The 23275-nt window shown below is 44.0% G+C and overlaps 1 protein-coding gene across 1 annotated transcript in view; it reads right to left on the reverse strand.

Moving 5' to 3' along the window:
* Nucleotides 1-23275, reverse strand: part of LOC126174927 (uncharacterized) — a 542393-nt gene that overhangs the window by 459111 nt on the left and 60007 nt on the right. Inside the window, exon 2 of the mRNA XM_049921376.1 lies at nt 10491-10882. Coding sequence (XP_049777333.1) covers nt 10491-10882 — 392 coding nt within the window. The remainder of the gene's footprint in view (nt 1-10490; nt 10883-23275) is intronic.

The following is a 23275-nucleotide window of genomic DNA, read 5'->3' on the forward strand; positions in this document are numbered from 1 at the left end:
ACCTCTGTTCTCTTCGTCTGTGATCTGGAGTCCAACTCTTTTAAGATTTTGCTGAATTTTCGAAGCTATTGTCCTGTCTTCTTTTTAAGAGTTCTCGTTGCAAGTTATAATCCTATCCCCTTGGATTTACAAGATGTGAAAGAAATAACAGATTCTTTTGTTCTTTACTGCGCTAGTTTTGGGCCATTCTCTCTAGAGACAGTTTAATTGGGAAGGATTTTCCAGATTCGTCCGACCTGGTATATTTTCTTTATGCAAGTTCTGGTGATTTTTCTTTCAGGTTTGAGGAGCTGAGCAGTTATTCTCTCATTTTTAATTTGTAACAATGTTTCACAAGCACGAACGACTTCCAGGATAGTTACTGTTTGATAGTGTTGGATCTTAGTGTCTACTGACGAACATTTCTTATTATACGTTGACCAGATAAGAGACTGTTTTTTTTTCTTTTACTGGTTCTTTGCATCCACATTTCTTCCTCACCTACGTTGTGCTTAGTTATTACTGCAAGATATTTAAACTATAGAAGTATGGCAACTTTTTGATCTTTTACGCATAGTTTACTTTCATAGGCGCATGATCACAGTTTTCTCGAAGGATACTTTAATCCTATTTCTAAGGCGATTATCTGGAGACTAGTGACCTGGACACGAACTTCTTCGATGTCAAGAACTAAAAGGGCTATATCATATGCAAACCCCTGGTAGGTTGTTCTTCTACAGCTTTAATTTCAGGTGGCAAATCCTCATGACGTAATCGACAGCGATATTAAAAAGCGGCGGACACAGTCATCTCCTTGTCTATGACCTGTTTTTAATGTGGAAGATTTCGAAATTTCTTCCCTAAATTTTATCTTGGAATCTGTGTTCAATGAGATTATATGGCTAAATCAAAACATCGAAACAAATAAATCGATAACTCTCGTAATACTTTGCTTGGAGAAAATCCAATTATCGTTTAGTGCTCCTCTGATCAAACAGAATTATTCGACATAAATCACAACAACCTTCTGTCTGATTTTTATTTTAGCATTTTTCTAGTGATAGTTTTGTAAGTTTTTAGCTCTTTCGTCCCATGATCAGCAATTTGACAAGGAGTCCGAATGCCATTTATACACTTCGTACATTTGAGAATTATTTTGACTGGTAAGACACGTCATAATTTTGACCTAGGTATTATGTGGCGCCATAGCAATGACGTCAAAAGCCTCATAATAAAAGCAGAAGCCTCAGCTGAAGGTGGGCAGTCCTGAGTAGTGTCTTGGAACGATATCAGCGGGTGTAGCAGGCAGGCACTGTGGTGTTTTTGCTTAAGTGAAGGTGGCAACATTGATCCAGCTAGACATTTCAATGCATCTAATTTATTCTGTTGTTTACGCTCAAAAGACGAACAAGCATTCCGCAAAGTTTTTGTTTGTTATTTGCAACCTCAAACAAATAATGATTCCGTGGACCTGCAACGTTGGACAGCTAAAGAGCCCAAGATAAATGCTCATGGGATGTGGATTCGAAATCCAGATTATTAATGAGGACTTCAGTTGCTACAATTTCAGACAAACATAGGCAAATCACTGTACGCCCGGATAGCCGTGCGAGTTACAACGCCATATCCGAGAAGGGAAGTGCGCCGGCCCTCTATCGAATCCGCCCGGTGGATTAACAATAGGGATGGGTATGTCAGTCACTCTAATTAATAAATTTATTTATTTAGTTCGGGGTACACACACTGCATCCCGGGGATACGGGGTAGCGACAAGAAGGGCATCCGTCCATCTCTTAAACTAACCATCCCAAATCCGTTAACAATCATGCTGACCCTCTGTCGATGCAGATCAGAGGCACAAGGAAAGAACAAGGTAAGTAGATCTCAGTGTGCATCACCAACATTGTAAACTTTTCGAGACTACTGAATGTTCGAAAAGGTGGTATTTCAGTGACGTAGCAAAAGTATCAGCATCCTAGTACGAGCAACGGGACAGTTGAACCAAATTTCGCAGCTTTCTGCGATATATGGATGACATTTGATACGAAACTTCAACGAACATAAATATTTGATGTCAGAGACTATATGGTGACATGACTTCAGTAGGTGGTAGTAGAACTGGAGACCGAATGACCCAGCGATCTGTCTTTGTTTCTAACCGATTTTCAGCGTTCATCTAGTTGAATACTGCGCTCTAAAAAAATCTCTGCATGGTTTATGTGAGAGTCCAACGCGACTCCATTCGCTCTTGTTGTGGTCACAACAAACTTTTTCACAATGACGGACTGCCTGTGTTTAGCATCTTAACTTCTGCAATTTAAATTTCCGTTTCAGGTCATATATGGAAAACTACTTCCCTATCCTGGGCGCTTGACACGAAGTATGATGAGACAGAAAATGTAGTTTTTCATTACCTTCGATTGAAAGCTCTGTCACTGACCGTTCTTCGGGTTTTACATTTTCCTGCGTTGTATGTTTGTGAGTTGTCTGCTTGTCTTCGAGGCATCATACATAGTTTTGCAAATAACGGAATTTGGATGCTTTCTCTTGCAATAAAACGAGACACTGTTAAAAGCTCCTAGTTTTGAATACTGAGGTATGCTCTGTTACATTATCATCACGAACTGGGAAAAAAACGCTTCCGACTGTTAATCATTCAGGCCTGTTTCCGCAAAGACGCTAGTGGCCGCTCTTTAAAATAGTTTATGTATCATGTCTAACTATTTCCTAGATTGATAACTGGCGGAAACTAAAAAGTAACTGCACTATCGATAAATATCCATTGACGTTTTTCCTGCACACAGATACTTGAGCAGTATTCATTTGTAATACGGATAACGGTGTGGGTTGGTCCGGTAGCCACAGTGTTTACGATTCCTTTACAATTGGTTCAAATGGCTCTGAGCACTATGGGACTTAACAGCTGTGGCCATCAGTCCCCTAGAACGTAGAGCTACTTAAACCTAACTAACATAAGGACATCACACAACACCCAGTCATCACGAGGCAGAGAAAATCTTTGACCCCGCCGGGAATCCTTTACAATTCCTGGCATGAAAAATACTTAAAAGAACCACAGGAAACAGCGGTTGGTGTCGAAGATAATGCAGAAAGCTTTACAACTGCGTTCGCTTCTCTTAAGATCTTGGGCGTGCTACCTTAACATCAGGTCGTTCAGGGTCGACCGGAGCTGGATTCACCCAACGAAGTAGTACACGAACAAACCATTAAGATAACAGGTTGTTGAAGAGGCGGCGTCAGACGCACTCCGAAGTCCGTCTGATGCAGGTGATGGAATTAATTACAGCATTAGATACCATTTCTCGGATCCATTAGTTTAACCAATAATAGCGTTTCCTGAATATGGTCATTGAATTTCCGTGAGAGGTGAAGGCAAATTGTGGACATGAGCGACAAGAAATCCTACTGATTACACACGAGCCTCTGTCCAAGAGACAGCTCAAAGTATTTTTAGTGTTTTCAACTTATCTCGCTCAAAGTGTCAATAAGAGACAAATCAGGGAGTGTGAGAGTGCGTTGCCATTTTTCCCTACGCGGGGAAGGGCGAAAATAATAACGCACGTGCGAGACTATGCACTAAAAAAACTTCCGAAGTCTGGTTGCAAATATACATACACTGGGAATTCATAGGATAAACATACCCACAAACAAACATATAGTGCAATCAGTGTAATTAGAAGTCTTTGTTCTCACGAAATGTCAAAAGACACAGACGTGAGGTATAACTGGTGATTTCAGATTCAAGTGAAGTAAAAACCTAGCTGACAAACAAGAGCTGAACGAAGCGAAAATGCCCGCATCTCGTGGTCGTGCGGTAGCGTTCTCGCTTCCCACGCCCGGGGTTCCCGGGTTCGATTCCCGGCGGGGTCAGGGATTTTCTCTGCCTCGTGATGGCTGGGTGTTGTGTGCTGTCCTTAGGTTAGTTAGGTTTAAGTAGTTCTAAGTTCTAGGGGACTGATGACCATAGATGTTAAGTCCCATAGTGCTCAGAGCCATTTGAACCATTTGAAGCGAAAATGAGCATAAGTGGAACAACGAGAGAAGCGTTCAATGATTTTGAAAGTAAGACATTGTCAACAGGCCTGAATAAAAACCCTAAGTGATTTTCGTCGAATGTAAAATCAGTGAGTCAAAATAATTTATTCTTTCTCTCAGCGACCACACCGGCACCGAAACGGAAGGTAACAGAGAGAAGGCCGAAACACTGAATTCGGTCTCCGGAAGTTGTTTCACCGCGGAAGATCGTAACACTGTCCCTCCTTTCAACCGTCGTGCAAACGTCGAAATGGCGTATATTGAGATAACTGTTCGCGGAATTGAAAAGCAGCTACAATCGCTTACTAGCAGAAAGGCTTCAGGACCAGATGAGACACTTATAAAATTTTTTAAAGATCATGCGAAAGAACTTGCTCCCCTTCTAGCAGTAATTTATCGTAGATCGCTTGGACAACTAAAGGTATCTAACGACTGGAAAAAAGTGCATGTCATTCCCGTTTTTAAGAAAGGCCATAAGACAATTGTACACAATTATAGACCTATATCGTTGACATCAGTCTGTTGTAGAATTATGGAACATATTTTATGTTCAAGAATTATGACGTTCTTGGAAAATGAACATCTCCTCTATAAAAATGGACATGCATTCCACAAACAGAGATCATGCGAAACTCAGCTCGCTCTGTTCCTCCATGAGATCCACACCGCAGTGGACAAGGGAACTCAGGTTGATGCCGTGTTCCTTGATTTCAGTACGGCATTTAACGCCGTTCCGCATTGCCGTTTAACGAAAAAAAAAAAAAAAAACGAGCTTACGGAGTATCGGAGCAGACCTGCGATTGGATTCAAGGCTTTCTAGGCTTTGAGCACTATGGGACTTAACATCTAAGGTCATCAGTCCCCTAGATCTTAGAACTACTTAAACCTAACTAACCTAAGGACACAACACCCAGTCATCACGAGGCAGAGAAAATCCCTGACCCCGCCGGGAATCGAACCCAGGAACCCGGGCGCGGCAAGCGAGAACGCTACCGCACGACCACGAGCTGCGGACTCAAGACTTTCTAGCAGACAGAACTCAACACGTCGCTCTTAACGGAACTAAATCGACAGATGTAAAGGTAATATCCGGAGTACCATAGGGAAGTGTGATACAATATACATAAATGATCTAGTACAAAGCGTCGGATGCTCTTTAAGGCTATTGGCAGATGATGCAGTTGTTTATACCAAAGTAGCAACGCCAGAAGAGAGTAAGAATTTGCAGAACGATCTGCAGAGAATTGATGAATGGTGCAGACTCTGGCAATTGACTCTGAACGTAAATAAATGTAACATATTGCGCATACATAGGAAAAGAAATCCACCACTGTACAGCTACACTATTGATGGCAAACAGCTGGAGACAGCTGAAATATCGTGCGAGCTATTGAACGACGATCGGCTGCAAGCCCGAAATTTATGTGAACAGCTGGAGACAGCGTCTGCCGTAAAATATCTAGGCGTAACTACCCAGAGCGACCTTAAGTGGGATGACCGTATAAAACAGATAGTGGGAAAAGCAGACCCCAGACTGGGATTCATCAGAAGAATCTTAAGGAAATGTAACTCATCCACGAAAGAAGTGGCTTATAAGGCACTTGTTTGCCCGATTCTTGAGTATTGTTCATCTATTTGGGATCCCTACCCGGTAGGACTGATAGAGGAACAGAGAAGATCCAACGAAGAGCGGCGCGTTACGTCACGGGATCGTTTAGCTGGCGAGAGAGCGTTACAAAGATGATAAACAAACTCCACTGGCAGACGTTATATGAGAGACGTTGTACATCATGGAGCGATTTACTATTGAAATTTCGGGTCAGCACTTTTCGGGAGGAGTCAGAAAAAATATTACTTCCCCCTACAGACATTTTGCGTATTGACCACGAGGAGAAAATTCTAGAAATTAGAGCGAATACAGAGGTTTAACGACAATAATTCTTCCCACGCACTATTCATGAGTGGAACAGGGTTGGAGGGATCAGACAGTGGTACCGAAAGTACCCTCCACCACACACCATTGGGTGGCTTGCGGAGAATGATGTAGATGTAGATGAATGTAGTAGAAGAAAGGTACATGTACCAAAGAGTACCACGCGTCGCCATGTAAGACTGTCTTTTATAATCATCTATAACCAATATGAGAGAGTAAGAGTGTATAAAGACCCACTAAACAAACGCTTAAAGCAACTGTTATAAAACTGAAAAGATATTACAAAAAAATAAAGCAAAATAAAAAGTAGTTTGAAGAAAAATACTAATTACTATATCGTTACATGGGAGACACGAACTCTGAAGTCACAGAGACAATTAAATATGAAAGGAAAAAGGATGAAAGTTGAATAGATATCCAAGTGTACGCTTCGGGTGAAAAGAAGTTGTTCTGGGTGGAGGTAAGGAAGATAGATGAACTGGAGAATAGAATAGATAACCTTCTTAGCACAAAATAATGATGAAACTGGGGAAAACACGTAAAAAGTAGCGAAAAAATAAGAAAAATTCCAAAAAATATCGGCGTACAGGAGATAATAAGAGCGCACTTACCAAGTGAAGAAAAAATTCTCAATCAAGAAAATTTTATTGGTATCAAATATTGGCCTGGCCTGGAACTGAAGTTGAAATTCTTAAGGTTATATATCTGGAGCACCCAATTCTATGAAAGTCTGTCGATCGTCGGAAATTCTGAGAAGAAATTACTGGAAAAAAGTCGCTACATGTTACTACAGTAAGATAAAATTTAAACCTGTTAATTCGAAGGTTGGCTTTAGTACGACATTGCATAACTCGCTTTGGTCCTATTGGATGTGGTACGCCCTTACCTTTCTCTGGTCTTTGAACGGACTTTCTCAGCCAGACTTGCTATACAGATAAACATGAGCAACAAATCAAGGCGCAACTCGTCGTTTTGCACATTAACAGACATTGTCATGGGGGAAACAAGTGATGAGTGACAGATAAACATCCTAGGACTAGCCGGGATTCGAACCTTAAAACTATGAATGCGTAGTCCAGAACTTTACCACTCAGACAGCGAGGCACACCTTTGTTAATGTCGGACGTTTCAGATCAGCAGAAAAATGAAGTTCTAGAATGGAATGGTAAGAAAAGAAAACTATGGAAAAACCATCCTCAAAGTAAGAACAGCTTAATGAGAGATCAGCTGAAACGTGAAAGTGGTGGATTGACTTCTGAAGGAAAAAAGGTTAGGACAAGAGTGGCTGGCTCTGAGCACTATGGGACTTAACAACTGAGGTCATCAGTCCCCTAGCACTTAGAACTACTTAAACCTAACTAACCTAAGGACATCACGCACATCCACGTCCGAGGCAAGATTCGAACCTGCGACCGTAGCAGTCGCGCGGTTCCGGACTGGAGCGCCTAGAACCGGCTAGGACAAGAGTAGTAGGAGATAGTGGACAGCATTAGAACTGTCAAAACGCTGACTACGATAAAAAGGTACATTATCTCTCCTCCTACATTACTGTAGTATTTCTATTGTTTCTTGGGATATTTTCGGTTTAGTTTCTGTGTTGTATAAGGCGGGAAGGGTGGTTAACGCAAATAACGCCTGATTATCGAGCGGTATCATATGGTGCAAAGCGTAAAAAAAAAATTCATTGTGGAACTCATTACATTTTTTGTTCGTGTAATGGATATAACTGCCTCAAATTTCTGTGATACGATATTCTGCCCAATATTATTTACTGGTGGTAGCAGTGAATTACGAAAAATAATCAGTTCCTACAGAAATGACTGACAAAGGAAACTCGCCATAGCAGCCCCGTCAGATTTCGTGGTAAGATGGCCCAGTGGACAGTCCGTAAAACCTGAACACAAATCAAGCGCTAAAACAGGAAGGCGGAAAGCTGAACGGTGAAAAAAGAAGAAAACTAGAAATATTGAACGGTCAAAGCAGAAGATATAACATCGAGCAAATTGCAAGTACCATGGAGTCGTAGTTGTATGGTCACTGTATTGGAAGACAGAGTGGGAGGTCCGTGTACAAACTAGGCCATTTCACCATCAAATTTGAGGGTAGCACGATGGGGGACTTTCCCTTATAAGGCGAACTCTACGCTGCTGTGTCTTCACAGAATCCAGCAGACACAGTCCGTCACTGCAGCTTCCGCTCTCTTCATTCATCGCGTCCTCAACCCTTTAGACCCATTCCCAGATCGGAAAGGGAAGGGAAGGGAAGGGAAGAGAGGTGATTGGGAAAGGGATAAGATATCGGGAGGGGAGGAGATTTACCAGTCGTTCTCTTGTCCATATTACACTCTTGCTCACAAATTAAGGATAATTGCAGACTGTGATGCCACACAATGCGGCACTACACAAAAATGACGCTAATAGCATAGGCACATAGGGAACACGTACAACACAAATTTGCAAGTCCACGGTATTGATGAGAAGTTGAGAAAACCGTCCCGAAACACATGCGCTACGAAACGCCACTGTTTCCTGCACATGAACCCCGACATCAATATGGGATGATATCACCATGCACACGTACAGAGGCCGCACAACAGGTTGGCACACTCTGGACCAGGTGGTCGAGCAGCTGCTGGGGTATAGCCTTGCATTCTTGCACCAGTGCCTGTCGGAGCTCCTGAAGTGTCGTAGGGGTTTGAAGACGTGCAGCGATACGTCGAACGAGAGCATCCCAGACGTGCTCGATGGGGTTTAGGTCTGGAGAACAGGCAGGCCAGTCCATTCGCCTGATATCTTCTGTTTTACGGTAATCCTCCACGATGGCAGCTCAGTGGGGCCGTGCGTTGTCTTCCATCAGGATGAAAATGGGACCCACTGCACCCCTGAAAAGGCGGACATACTGGTGCAAACTGACGTCCCGATACACCTGATATGTTACAGTTCCTCTGTCAAAGACATGCACGGGTGTATGTGCACTAATGATAGTAGTCCCATCCCATACCATCAAACCACGACCTCCATACAGGTCCCTTTCAAGGACATTAATAGCTTGGTATCTGGTTCCTGGTTCACGCCAGATGAAAACCCGGCGAGAATCACTGTTCAGACTATACCTGGACTCGTCCGTGAACATAACCTGGGACCACTGTTCCAATGACCATTACTGTGTTCTTGACGCCAGGCTTTACGGGCTCTCCTATCACCAGGAGTCAGTGGAACGCACCTTGCAGATCTCCGGGCAAATAAATCATGTCTGTTCAGTCATCTGTAGACTGTGTGTCTGGAGACAACTGTTCCAGTGGCTGCGGTAAAGTCCCGATCAAGGCTACCTGCAGTACTCCGTGGCCGTCTGCGGGCACTGATGGTGAGACATCGGTCTACTTGTGGTGTTGTACACTGTAGATGTCCCGTACTGTAGCGCCTGGACACGTTTCCTGTCTGATGGCCATAATCTTGAGATCACACTCTGTGGCATACGGAGGGCCCGCGCTACGACCTGCTGTGTTTGACCAGCCTCCCTTCGCCCTAGTATTCTACGTCATCAATATGTGCTCTTTGAGCCATTTTCAACACACAGTCACCACTAGCACATCTGAAAAACTCTGCACACTTACTCACTGCACCGTGCTCTGACAAGCACAAACACACCTCTGCGTATGTGGACTGCTGCCAGCGCCACCGTGCGACGACCGCAGGTGAAATGCACCGCGTGGCCATACCCCGAGGTGATTTAAACCCGCAAACCGCCCACCAGAGCGTTGTTGCAACATGTATCAGCATTATCCTTAATTTATGAGAATGAGTGTATTACACTGAAGTATTTGTAGAAAGAGGACTTGTAGCTAGTGCGCTGGTGGTTCATTGGAGGCCAGTGTTGGGTCGTAACATACACGATAAAGTCATCGACGGTGAGTAAGAGAGTAATAAACAAAGTATCCAATCAGCTACCGGAAGCTTCGATGCCCGCATCTCGTGGTCGTGCGGTAGCGTTCTCGCTTCCTACGCTCGGGTTCCCGGGTTCGATTCCCGGCGGGGTCAGGGATTTTCTCTGCCTCGTGATGGCTGGGTGTTGTGTGCTGTCCTTAGGTTAGTTAGGTTTAAGTAGTTCTAAGTTCTAGGGGACTGATGACCATAGATGTTAAGTCCCATAGTGCTCAGAGCCATTTTTTTTTGAAGCTTCGATGCTTGGCGCGAGCGGTCTAAGGCGCTGCAGTCATGGACTGTGCGGCTGGTCCCGGCGGAGGTTCGAGTCCTCCCTCGGGCATGGATGTGTGTGTTTGTCTTTAGGATAATTTAGGTTAAGTAGTGTGTAAGCTTAGGGATTGATGACCTTAGCAGTTAAGTCCCATAAGATTTCACACACATTTGAACATTTTTGATACTTGGCGGACTGAGAGAAGTTTTAATCTGACAGTGACATGTGGCACAAAGTGACGATATGAAGCGCCATCGTGGTGGATACGGAAGCGACTGCGGTTGCTGTTGCCTACAGCTAGGAAGCCGAGACGGGAGCGGAGACGTACCTGAAGCGCTCGTAGTCGGAGTGCTCGCTGCGCTCGACGTCGGAGACGTGGCCGCCGCTGCTGGCGGAGCGCAGGCGCGCCTCGTGCTGCTGCTGCTCCAGCAGCAGGTCGTGCGACTTGGAGCGCGGCAGCTGCAGCAGCGGCGCCGACACGCCCTGCTCCGTGTCCGTGTGGCTGCTGTCCTCCTCCTCTTCCTCCGTCGTCGTCGACGCGCTCGACGGCTTCTGCTGCAGCCGCCGGTGGTGATGGTGGTGGTGGTGATGGTGGTGGTGGTGGCCGTGGTGGTGCCCGTGGTGGTGCAGCCGCGGCTTCGGGCTCGACGTAGCCACGCCCTCGCCGCCGGACACCTCGTGCATCAGCGCCACCAACCTAGTGCCGATGTGCTGCATCACCTGCAACCGGCATAGCGACCAGTTATACGGGGACAGCTGCGACACCGGATGGACAATTTACCTAAGCACATAAATTTGGCGAGGAAGGGCAACACAAGGGAGAACCAACTGTCACCCATTACACATTCGTGAAAGGCATAGAAGAACGTTGGGTAGTATCAGACGTGAGGCGTTAAAGAGACATCTCTATATTACATTGAAGAGCCAAAGAAACTGGTACTCCTGCCTAATATCGTGTAGGGCCCCCACGAGGATGCAGGAATGCCACAACACGACATGCCGTGGACTCTGTTAATGTCTGCAGTAGTGCTAGAGGGAATTTACACCATGAATCCTGCAGAATTCGTAAGAATACGGGGGGAGGAGCTCTCTTCTGAACAGCACATTGCAAGGCATCCCAGATTTGCTCAATAATGTTCATGTCTGGGGTGTTTGATGGTCAGCGAAAATGTCTAAATTTGTGTTCCCGGAGACACTCTGTAGCAGTCTGGACGTATGGGATGTCGCATTGTCCTGCTGGAATGGCCCAACTCCGTCGGAATGCACATGGACATGAGTGGATGCAGGTGATCAAACAGGATGCTTACGTACGTGTCACTTGTCGGAGTCGAATCTAGACGTATCAGGGGTGCCATATCACTCCAGCTGCACACGCCCCATACCATTACAGAGCCTCCACTCCACCAGCTTGAACAGTCCCCTCTGACAAGTAGGGTCCACGAATTCATGAGGTTCTCTCCATACCCGTACAGGTCCATCTGCTAGATAGAATTTGAAACGAGACTCGTCCTACCAGGCAACATGTTTCCAGTCATCAACAGTTCAACGTAGGTGCTGACGAGCTCAGGCGAGGCGTAAAGCTTTGTGTCGTGCAGTCACCAAAGGTGTACGAGTGGGCCCTCGCCTCCGATAGCCGATATCGACGACGTTTCTTCGACATCTACATCTACATGGATACTCTGCAAATCACATTTAAGTGCCTGGCATAGGGTTCATTGAGCCACCTTCACAATTCTCTATTATTCCAATCTCACGTGGCGCGCGGAAAGAATGAACACCTATATCTTCCCGTACGAGCTCTGATTTCCCTTATTTTATCGTAATGATCGTTCCTCCCTACATAAGTCGGTGTCAACAAAATATTTTCGCATTCGGAGGAGAAATTTGGTGAATGGAATTTCGTGAGAAGATTCCGTCGCAACGAAAAACGCAACGTTGAATGGTTCGCAAGCTGACACTTGTTGATGGAGCAGCATCAAAAACTGCAGCAATCTGCCGAAGGGTTGCACTTCTGTCATGTTGAACGATTATCTTCAGTCGTCGTTGGTACCGTTCTTGCAGGATCTTTTTCCGGCCGCAGCGATGTCGGAGATTTTATATTTTACCGGATTCCTGATATTCACGGCACACTCGCGAAATGATCGTACGGGAAAATCCCCACTTCATTGCTAACTCGGAGATGCTGTATTCCATCTCTCGTGCGCCGACTGTAACACCACGTTCAAACTCACTTAAATCTTGATAACCTGCCATTGCAGCAGCAGTAACCGATCCAGCCACCTACCTCGGCGAATGCGGGTGGTTCCCCTGGTTCCGCCTGTTACACTATGTCGGCGATTGCTGCGCAAACACTGCCTCGACGTACGCGTCGGGGGAAGGGGGGGGGGGGTCCACTGGGGACCGAATCACAGAATAACCCTTGGTTCGGTGTGGGTCAGCGGTGTGGTGGGCGGACTGCTGTGGCCCGTTGTGGGGTTGTGAACAACTGAGGGCTACGATGGGACGAAGCCTCTCCGTCGTTTCTGGGTCCCTAGTTTAATACACAATACACAACCGATCCAACAACTGGGCCAGACGCTTGTCTGATATAGGCGTTGCCGACCGCAGCGCGATATTCTGCATGTCTACGTATCTCTTTATTTGAATACGCATGCCTATACCAGTTTCTTTGGCGCTTCAATGCACTATGCCTATATACTAATTTTCATATGCACTCTAGCATTTCCTGTAACGTGCCTGCAAGTAACACTGACACACCTTGTCAAAAATTAACCTTCCACCATTTGGGCAGAAACGAGCACTCAAGCAATCGAGGACCCTGTTCCCGAGATAGAAAAAAAGCACAGTTTTTTTAAGTAAAACACTTTCTCACTTGTGCCCACATATAATAGAGATATGCAAATTCCTGGGGGCGCTTATTTAGTGTTCAAAGTGATGCGCTTCCACTACAGTTTCACCATTAATATTGTGAAGTGCACCAGAAGGTAATGGAGCTAAAAATCTTTCCCGTTTCAGTTCCTTGAACAGCGTGGCCAGAGATAGTCTGAAAAGCTTGTAAGGGTGTTGCAGGGTAGGTTGTGTAGGGAAATAATTGTTCACGAAAAATTCGACATGTTGCGCCGTTTCCGAGTTAATTAGCATCTGGTCGTTTCGCGAGCAAATCCTAGTGGGCCGCCAGATACGATTAGTGCCAGTTGTTATCACAGCGTAGATGACAGCGAACGAGACTGCTCGGCTTCGATCTTTACTACCATCCCATGTCCAATTTTTGTAAAGCACTCTCTTGTTCGGCTTTAGGAAACGAAAAAAGTTCAGGTTTGGCAACACCGCCTCCGGTGGGCAGCTTGAATTACCTCGCGCGAAGGCCTGATTAGCTAACTTCAACGTTAATTAACTCGGAATCTGAGCAAAGAGTCGGATTTTTTTCTTTGCAATTATTCCTCAGCACAATATGCCCTGCAACACCCCTACAATCTTTGAAGATAGTTCTGATCACCCTCTACAGAATATTCTAAGGAATTCTACTCGTTTATAAATATTGTCAGAATGTTTTATTCTTATAATCGACTAAACTGGCAATCGGGTATTTTATCAGTCCCCCCTCCCCTGCTTCCAAAAACTGTGCATTTCACACTAACATCTTTTTGACACACATCAGACTTTTCAGACTGCCACCCTCGCCTCTCATCCTAAACAAGTGATCGAGGACTATCTTACACTGCTTTCGTTCGGAGGGTATGCAGTCTGGCTAAAACTGTTCCGCGTTTTACAAAGATTTGCAGTAACATACTCCCACAGCGTCATTAGAATTTGCTCATTATTGCAGAATTACGTAACACTTGTTCCGCATTATTTCTGTTAGAACTAGTTTTCACTTACAAACACTACATCTGCTAGAAATCTGACGGTTGATACAATCATTCCTATACAAAGCAAGTACCAGCAATATGACACATTAAAACAAAGGAAATACCAGCAATATGACACATTAAAATTCACAACTACCGTGGCCTCCACTAAATGGTTCGCTGACGCTACGCTGACACTATAAACGCCAGCGGAAGGGGCGGCTTTCGATGCCTGCCCTACACCAGCCCAGCGCCGTGACGTTTCCCGGCTGCTTTTTAACCGTATTTTTGGGGGCGGAGTGGGGTCCCACAAACAATGATGCTTTTTCCCCACAACATTATTCCTTAAAAAACTTAATTATTTTCATCACAATTTATTTGTGAAATATTTTATCCACTTGCAGTTTCACAGTCATTTTTGAAGTTAACGGAACATTTGTTTCGTAACTCTCTGTATCTGATGTTGCAAATATGTTGTATGTTTTAATACACATTTCAATTCCACATTTAAATTCGTTTAACAAATGAAGAAATCGAATCAAGAAGAGACGAATAGAAACTAGAACTAAAAACTGACAAATGAGCGCCGAAAACGGAGAAAAGTGAGAAGCAAAAACAGAGAACTTTTGGAATGGTTGTCGTCATACAAATATTTAACATGTAAATTATTGTTGCAATAATGCAGATGAAGATTTAAACGAAAGAATGGATAATAAACTAAACTAAATTCAAGCAAAATGAGGAACAGAAACAATGAATACAATAACATAGACGAAAACTTCGAATGGTAAAGCAGAAGAAATTGTATCGATCTTAACGCAGAGAAATATTTAAAACAACATGGGCAAATGTACCAAATGAGAGAAAGAGTCATATGTAGAAAAAACGAGAGCAAATTAAGTTAATATGGTTATTACAATGACTCGGCAAAGGCTTGGACGTAAGAAATTACATTTAGGCCAATTAAATGAATAAAAATAACGATCAAAGTCATTTCGACAAAGATTTAAAAATAAATATTATAAAGAAGCTGAAAGGATTCTGACTCTCAACCTTCAGTTTACCAACAATATATTTTAACCTGTACACTATACGACCATTCAAGATTATTATGGCAGTTTCATTATATAGCTTATGCTTATAAAGACAACACAATACCTCAGAGCTAAGTTCGTGTACCAAACAACTAACTAGAAACAGAAGACTTGTTGCCACTCTGAAAGGCACAGTTGTTTTCTCACAGAATCGTGTGAGTGGCCATCTTCCTCAAATCATTTAGCGGTGGCGCTAAATATGCCCCGCTAGAGTTTAGAAACAGCTCTTGTCTGAAACAACGCACTGTCCGATACTATACAGACTTACTCCTGCCATCGAACAAGGTAGTGTCTGTGTTAGGGGAGATACGTTTACACACGTTATTTCCAGCCAGAAAAGTTTGTCAGCAGATACTAATACGCCAAACGAGGGGAAAAACGGTTCAACGTTCGAGATTGTATTAACATACGTTTAGCAGGATTCATCTGGCATTTCGAAACTGTTATTTAGTAGCTTAACTCGAGAAGTCAGCTCTAAACCTTTTCTCCATAGATGAAAGAGGCGAGCATTCTTCTGCGTCTGAACCTTTCGTAATGTGATTTCTGGAGCACGTATATGTACGGTCCAACTAACTGACGCGATTAACGACGGTTCAAAGGTACCCATCATTCAAACCTCTTCCGCTTCTTGTGTGCGTGAAGTGAAATCTGCCTGTCAGTTTTTAATGAATGTCAATTCGCTGCCTGTGAAATGATCGAAGAATGTTTAGGAATTTGGTTCCACTTTAAACCGAAGACGCTCCTTCTTTCCGATGACACAGAAACTAACAGTTGAAACGAAAAAGCTTTGGCTTGAAACACTACTCTATTTCAGTCTGGTGCTGAGAAACCTGAGTAACAAGTTGCAGGTTTTAATCAACACCGAATTCCATTACGGAATATTTTTGGCTCACCGTCCAAGTGCTGTATCAAGTCACCAAGTTACCATGGCAAAGCAGTGGCATCTGGTCAGCACATCGCCTTCTCTCTGGCGTTACTATCGGGCCATGCTATCTGCTTCAGATAATCCAAAGTCACCGCGAAGCTGAGTAGACTCCACTGCTGTCCCCCATAACCAAGGAGAAATTCATCCTCACCGGTATTTCGGATCGAACTCATTCGCGTGGCAGTCAGGCAAGCCATTCGTTCAGTGCGGATAAGAACTATGTATTGTTAGTTCCAAAAAGTGGTCAAAAGTGCATGCTGACGCTGCAAATTAAGAGGTACACTCCAAAAGAAATGCACACTATTTTTTTTTAATCCATCTTTTATTCTACATGTATGAAAGTTTTACAGTGTGTAGATACATCCTTTAGGAACAATATTTTCATTTCTCCACATAATTTCCATCCCTCTCAACTGCCTTACGCCATCTTGGAACCAGCGCCTGTATACCCGCACGGTAAAATTCTGGACCAACCTGTTGGAGCCACTGTTTGGCAGCGTGCACAAGGGAGTCAATCATCTTCAAACATTGTTCCACGAAGAGAGTCTTTCAGTTTCCCAAAGAGATGATAGTCACATGGAGCCAGGTCAGGACTGTAAGGCGGGTGTTTCAGTGTTGTCCATCAGAATTTTGTGATCGCTTCCATGCTTTTTTGACTGACATGTGACCGTGCATTGTCGTGCTATAGCAAAACATCCTGCTTTTGCCGATGTGGTCGAACACGAGACAGTCGAGCTTGAAGTTTCTTCAGTGTCGTCACACATGCATCAGAATTTATGGTCGTTCCACTTGCCATGATGTCCACAAGCAAGAGTCCTTCGGAATCGAAAAACACCGTAGCCATAACTTTTCCAGCAGAAGGTGTGGTTTTTAATTTTTTTTTTCTTGGGTGAATTTGAATGATGCCATTCCATTGAGTGCCTCTTCGTCTCTGGTGAAAAATGATGGAGCCATGTTTCATCACCTGTCACAATTCTTCCAAGAAATTCATCTCCACCATTCTCGTACTGTTCCAAAAGTTCGCTGCATTCCGTTTTCTGGTTTCTTTGTGAGTCACTGTCAACATCCTAGGAACCCACCTGGAACAAACCTTTTTCAACGCCAACACTTTCAGTGTTCTACAAACTCTTCCTTCCCTTATCCCAACGTAGTACGACAATTCGTTTACCGTGATGCGTCTGTCATCAGTCACCAATTCGTTAACTCTCTGCACACTGTCTGGAGTGTGTGAAGTACGAGGCCTGCCGCTGCGAGGACAATCCTCAATATTGCCGTGCCCGCTTTCATCACGTAATCTGCTTGCCCACCGACTAACTGTACTGCGATCGACAGCAGCATCTCCATACACCTTTTTTCAACCTCTTGTGGATGTTTCCCACTGTCTCGTTTTCACAGCACAGGAATTCTATGACAGCACGTTGCTTCTGACGAACGTCAAGTGTAGCAGCCATCTTGAAGACATGGCGGCGCCACTCACGGGAACAGGTTAAACTAAGTTTGAAAACAAGCAGGAAGGATGTATCTACACACTGTACAACTTTCACAGATGTATAATGAAAACTGTATTTTTACAAAAATAGTGTGCATTTCTTTTGGAGTGACCCTCGTATTTGAAGCAACGTGCAGACATGTGCGCAGTTCGCAGAGCCACTGGTTTCGTCTTGCTCCATTTGGGAGCGAGCGGAGCCCCCAATGCTGCAAATGATCGCTAACGAGATACGAACACACTCCGCTACCAGCTGTTGTCTCTCTGCAGGCACCTTCCACAATCTGCTGTTCCTCCTCTACGGCGTGCGATCCCTGCGGACACAACGAGGACCCATTCTGCCGCACATACTTCCAAAAGCGATTGTAGAATCTTAAAAATGAATGTGCATAAAGCAGAATTCCATACAGGAAGAGAGAGCTCATGCGACATCTGAACAGAGCTGTACTGCGACGGTGAATTACGGCTACTTTGAGCGGACGGGGATTCACTCGATTGGTAGAGGGGAATTTTGTACCCGATGGAACGCGTACGTACGAGCCGTAGTCATAAAGTTTTAATAATAACATCGAAAAAAACTTTTTTACTTGTTTTCAAGTAAATGTGTACAGTTCTTGGGACAAAATGAAATCCCCACTCGACAGTACTGCTGATGGCCCTACATGAGCTAATACAGAACGCCACAGCTCATTAATAAAGTGGATTATCGAGCAGTATTTTGTTTTCTCCACTGGAAGGGGAACAACACTGCAACGATACGTGCTGAGTTGGCGGAAGAGTATGGCACCAATGCACCACCATATGGTGCTTTTACACATATTCCTTTCCTCTCTGATTCCGCGGAGAACCTCCTCGTTCCTTACCTTGAAGTCCACCTAATTCTTCTGTAACACACATTGTCTTCGGTTCCGGTTTTCCCACAGTCCATATTTTACTACCATACAATGCTGTGCTCCAAACATACATTCTCAGAAATTTCTTCCTGAGATTAAGGCCTTTGTTTGATACTAGTAGACTTCTCCCGGCCAGGTAGGCCCTTTTGCCAGGGCTAGTCTGCTTTTTCTATTTTCCTCGCTCCGTCCGTCGTGGATTATTTTGCTGCCTAGGCATCAGAATTCGTTAACTACTTCGACTTCGTGATCATCCACCCTGACGTTTAGATTCTCATGGTACTCATTTCTGCTGATACTCATCATTTTCGTCATCCTTCGTTTTACTATCACTTCATATTCTGTGCTCATTAGACTGTTCATTCCATTCAGCAGATTCTGCAACTCTTCTTCGAGAAAAGCTACGTCATCAGCGAATATTATCAATGATATCCTTTCACCTTAAATTTTAATTCCACTCATTCTTGAACTTTTCTTTTATTTGCGTCATTGCTTCTTCGATACATAGATCGAACAGTAGGGGTTGAAGACTACATCCCTGTCTTACGACCTTTTTAATCCGAACACTTCGTTCTTGGTCTTCCTCCTTAATTGTTCCCCCTTGGCTCTTGTACACATTCTATATTACCTGTCTTTCCCCTCAGCTTACCCCTTCCTTTCTCAAAATTTCGAACATCATGTACCATTTCCCACTGTGAACGCTCTTGCCAGGTCGACAAATCCTGCGAATGTCTCTCGATCAGGCGGCCGCGGTGGCCGAGGGGTCAAGACCCTTCAGTCTGGAACCACGCGGCTGCTGCGGTCGCAAGTTCGAATCCTGCCTCGGGCATGGATGTGTGTGATGTCCTTAGGTTAGTTAGGTTTAAGTAGTTCTAAGTATAGGGGACTGATGACTTCAAATGTTAACTCCCATAGTGCTTAGAGCCATTTGAACCATTTTTTTGTGTCGCGATCTTTCTGTAATCTTGCTTCCATTATTAAGCGCAATGTTAAAATTGCCTCTCTGATGACTTTACCTTTCCTAAAGCCAAAATGATCGTCATCTAACAGATCCTGAATTTTATTTTCCATTCTTTTGTATATTATTCTCGCCAGCAACATGGATGCATGTCTTCTTAATCTGATTCTGTGATAATTATCGGACTTGTCGGCACACGCAATCTTCGGAAATGTGTGGATGATGTTTCTCCGGAGCACCATGAAATGTGACAGAAGCCCGAACAACAGAGATTCAAATGGCTCTGAGCACTATGGGACTTAACATCTGTGGTCATCAGTCCCCTAGAACTTAGAACTACTTAAACCTAACTAACCTAAGGACAGCACACAACACCCAGTCATCACGAGGCAGGGAAAATCCCTGACACCGCCGGGAATCGAACCCGGGAACCCGGGCGCGGGAAGCGAGAACGCTACCGCACGACCACAAGCTGCGGACAGAACAACAGAGGACTGACGTAGTAGAACATGCACTGAGACTGTAAAATGGTGAACTCATAACGGCTAGGCACTAGCCGAAATCTAGATTTGCCGAATAGAACCTCTGAGAAAAGGACGACTGACTGCTGTGCTCTATCATTTGAAAGTCATATCACAGACGCTGAGTGGACGCACGTTCCTAACGGAAGGAAACCTGAGTGAGTGTTGCTGCTTAATTCGCGTTTAGTATCCTCACCACTGCGCCACTTCACTGTGTATGAAAAACAGGACACAGATTTGTATTTAACGTCCTGTTAACGTCAAGATGATTCGAAACGGGATATTAGGTCGGATTAGTGTCAAAGACAGGAGAAATTATGTATCACTGAATTGTTGAAGAACAACAGGAAATGTAAATCACGATTTTAGCCCCGCTGCTCGTGAGTAGGAGCCCAGCTGTTAATAATTACGATGTCTTATTGTTGGATATTAGAGTAGGGAGAGATGAAACTCGACATCTGCATACAGACTATTCACCTTGAGTAATACCAGTGAGAAAGCAAAATTTAACGTCCGTAACGAACTTGTATTATTATCATCATCATCATCATTGTCGTCGTCGTCGTCGTCGTCTTCATCTACAGTAGTGATATATGCACTCGAATTCCAGTTGACATTTCAGAGAGACTTAGAATTTAACTCGTAACAAAAGGTGGTAATCAGGAACTGGCTATTAAAATTTCATCTTCCAACAAAATTCGACTTGCTTTCGTGCTAAACGTAGCCGCGCTACCAAAATCCGCTATGTCGTCGGATTGTATAAAACTAATATTGAAACGGCAGATTGCTTAGAAACTGAGGAAATCGCGGATTGTTGTTTTAGTGTAGTAGTCTCTTTGACTCTACTTGCATTGATCCCGACGTGTGAGGTGTTTCAGTTCGCTAAAATTTGTTTCCACAGCGACTAATCAACGGAACCAGCCTTTGTCGTGATTGTGGGCTACGAAAGAGCTATCTCTTCGTTGTTTAATAGTCACCGAATATTCTCTCTCTCTCCTGTGTGTGTTTGTTGTAAAAAAAAAAAAAAAAAAAAAAATACGGTACCGGTAGCTAATATTCCCACGTGCTACATTCTTTTTGTCACATTTTTTAATGGCACACGAAATAATTAATGCAATTGCCATGTGCTATGTGGATAAATATTTTTAAAGAATGGATGAAATAAAAGTGCAGGTACACTGCTATTCATGCACTGTGTGGTAACGAACGTCAATCCATCCTGTGGCTGTATGGTTGCGCAACCTACCATGAATATGGTAAAAGCTAGACACACGTTTTTCATGAATTTTGCATCTGTCGACCTACTTGTCCTGTCCCGTTACATAGCAGGATTGGCCGTAGCTATTCTTGCGGAATGCCTCACTGAAGCGCGACTTTTGTGGTTGCGTTGTGCTTCGAAATTTTGTCATAGATCATTTCAAAATGCTGAGCTCCGTTTCTCTACGTATGTTCATTGACTTTCGACAGTTTTACGAACTTTATTGAGTTTTCCAACAACAAAGCAGTGACACACCTCAAGACATACAACAACACATTGCCTAAAGTGGGGTCGAGGAGAACCTGGCAACGTTCGCTGTTTAAGCAGGGCCGTAGTCTGTATCAAAGCGAATGGAAGTCCACCTGAAGACATCATTTGCAAGACTTATAACACAGAATTCGTGTAAAAGAACGGTTTCCTAATGCGACTGAGTCTTCTAATGTCTGACGGCTTTGAGTTTGCCGTTTCGTTTACAGATTCTGACACACTTTTAGATTATAAATATTTCTGGCTGAATATGTGTCTTGTTACTTTTTACGGAATAACCCCTCATATTCCTTATAGATTAAGCACTCGTAAAATTATTATCCATGCTTTAAGGGCAAAAGGCATGCGGATTGTGTGATTAGTTAACGTAGTGATTAGTGAAAACTATTCTAACAAGGGAACCTCCCCATCGCACCCCCCCTCAGATTTAGTTATGAGTTGGCACAGTGGATAGGCCTTGAAAAACTGAACACAGATCAATCGGGAAAACAGGAAGAAGTTGTGTGGAACTATGAAAAAATAAGCAAAATATACAAACTGAGTAGTCCATGCGCAAGATAGGCAACATTAAGGAAAAGGTGAGCTCAGTAGTGCCGTGGTCCCGTGGTTAGCGTGAGCAGCTGCCGAACGAGAGGTCCTTGGTTCAATTCTTCCCTCGAGTGAAAAGTTTATTTTCTTTGTTTTCGCAAAGTTATGATCTGTCCGTTCGTTCATTGACGTCTCTGATCACTGTAATAAGTTTAGTGTCTGTGTTTTGCGACCGCACCGCAAAACCGTGCGATTAGTAGACGAAAGGACGTGCCTCTCCAATGGGAACCGAAAACATTTGATCGTAAGGTCATAGGTCACCCGATTCCTCCAAAGGAAATCACGTCTGATATATTCTATACGACACTGGTGACGGCATGTGCTTCACATGACAGGAATATGTTGTCGACCCACCTAACTTGTACACTTGGAGAATGGGTAAAAAGATTCTTCTACCTTGCCCGATTTAGGTTTTCTTGTGGATGTAATAATCACTCCCAAAAAAGTGATGAAAACATAAGAGTTTGTCACATAAACTGAAAATAAAAGAATAAAACTTTTCACTTGAGGGAAGACTTAAACCAAGGACCCCTCGTTCGTCAGCTGCTCACGCTAACCACGGGACCACAGCACTACTGAGCTTACACGCCCCTTGATGTTGCCTATCTTCCACAAGAAACTACTCGGTTTGTATATTTCGCTTATGTTTTCATAGTTCCACACAACTTCTTCCTGTTTTCTCGATTGATCTGTGTTCAGTTTTTCAAGGCCTATCCACTGTGCCATTTTATAACTAAATCTGAGGGGGCTGCGATGGGGAGGTTCCCTTGTAAGCAATAAACGGTCCCTGTAATCGATGCGGATTGGAGTAACAAAAGCAGTAACCATCGGAATCGAAACCTGCATGCAGCTTAAGGATCTAGCTCCCTTTTCATAGAGTGCCCTAGCAAATGACGTGCTATAGAACGCAGCCGACTAATCACATCGCTCACAGTTACAATTGTACTTTGCGAGGAAAGTTGCCGACAGAAACTACGCGTGTAGTATCTGCACAGCTACACTAATAGCACTATATCTCATTATCTTATACAACGTGTCTCTGGAGCTTTCTGCCGGCCGTTATGGCCGAGCGGTTCTAGGCGCTTCAGTCCGGCACCGCGCTGCTGCTACGGTGGCAGGTTCGAATCCTGCCTCGGGCATGGCTGTGTGTGATGTCCTTCGGTTAGTTAGGTTTAAGTAGTTCTAACTCTAGGGGACTGATGACCTCAGATATTAAGGCCCTTAGTGCTTAGAGCCAATTTTTGGAGCTTTCTGAGCTGTCATCCTTCTGTATAGGTA

This window comes from Schistocerca cancellata, chromosome 1, assembly GCF_023864275.1.
Source record: "Schistocerca cancellata isolate TAMUIC-IGC-003103 chromosome 1, iqSchCanc2.1, whole genome shotgun sequence".
Lineage (NCBI taxonomy): Eukaryota > Metazoa > Arthropoda > Insecta > Orthoptera > Acrididae > Schistocerca > Schistocerca cancellata.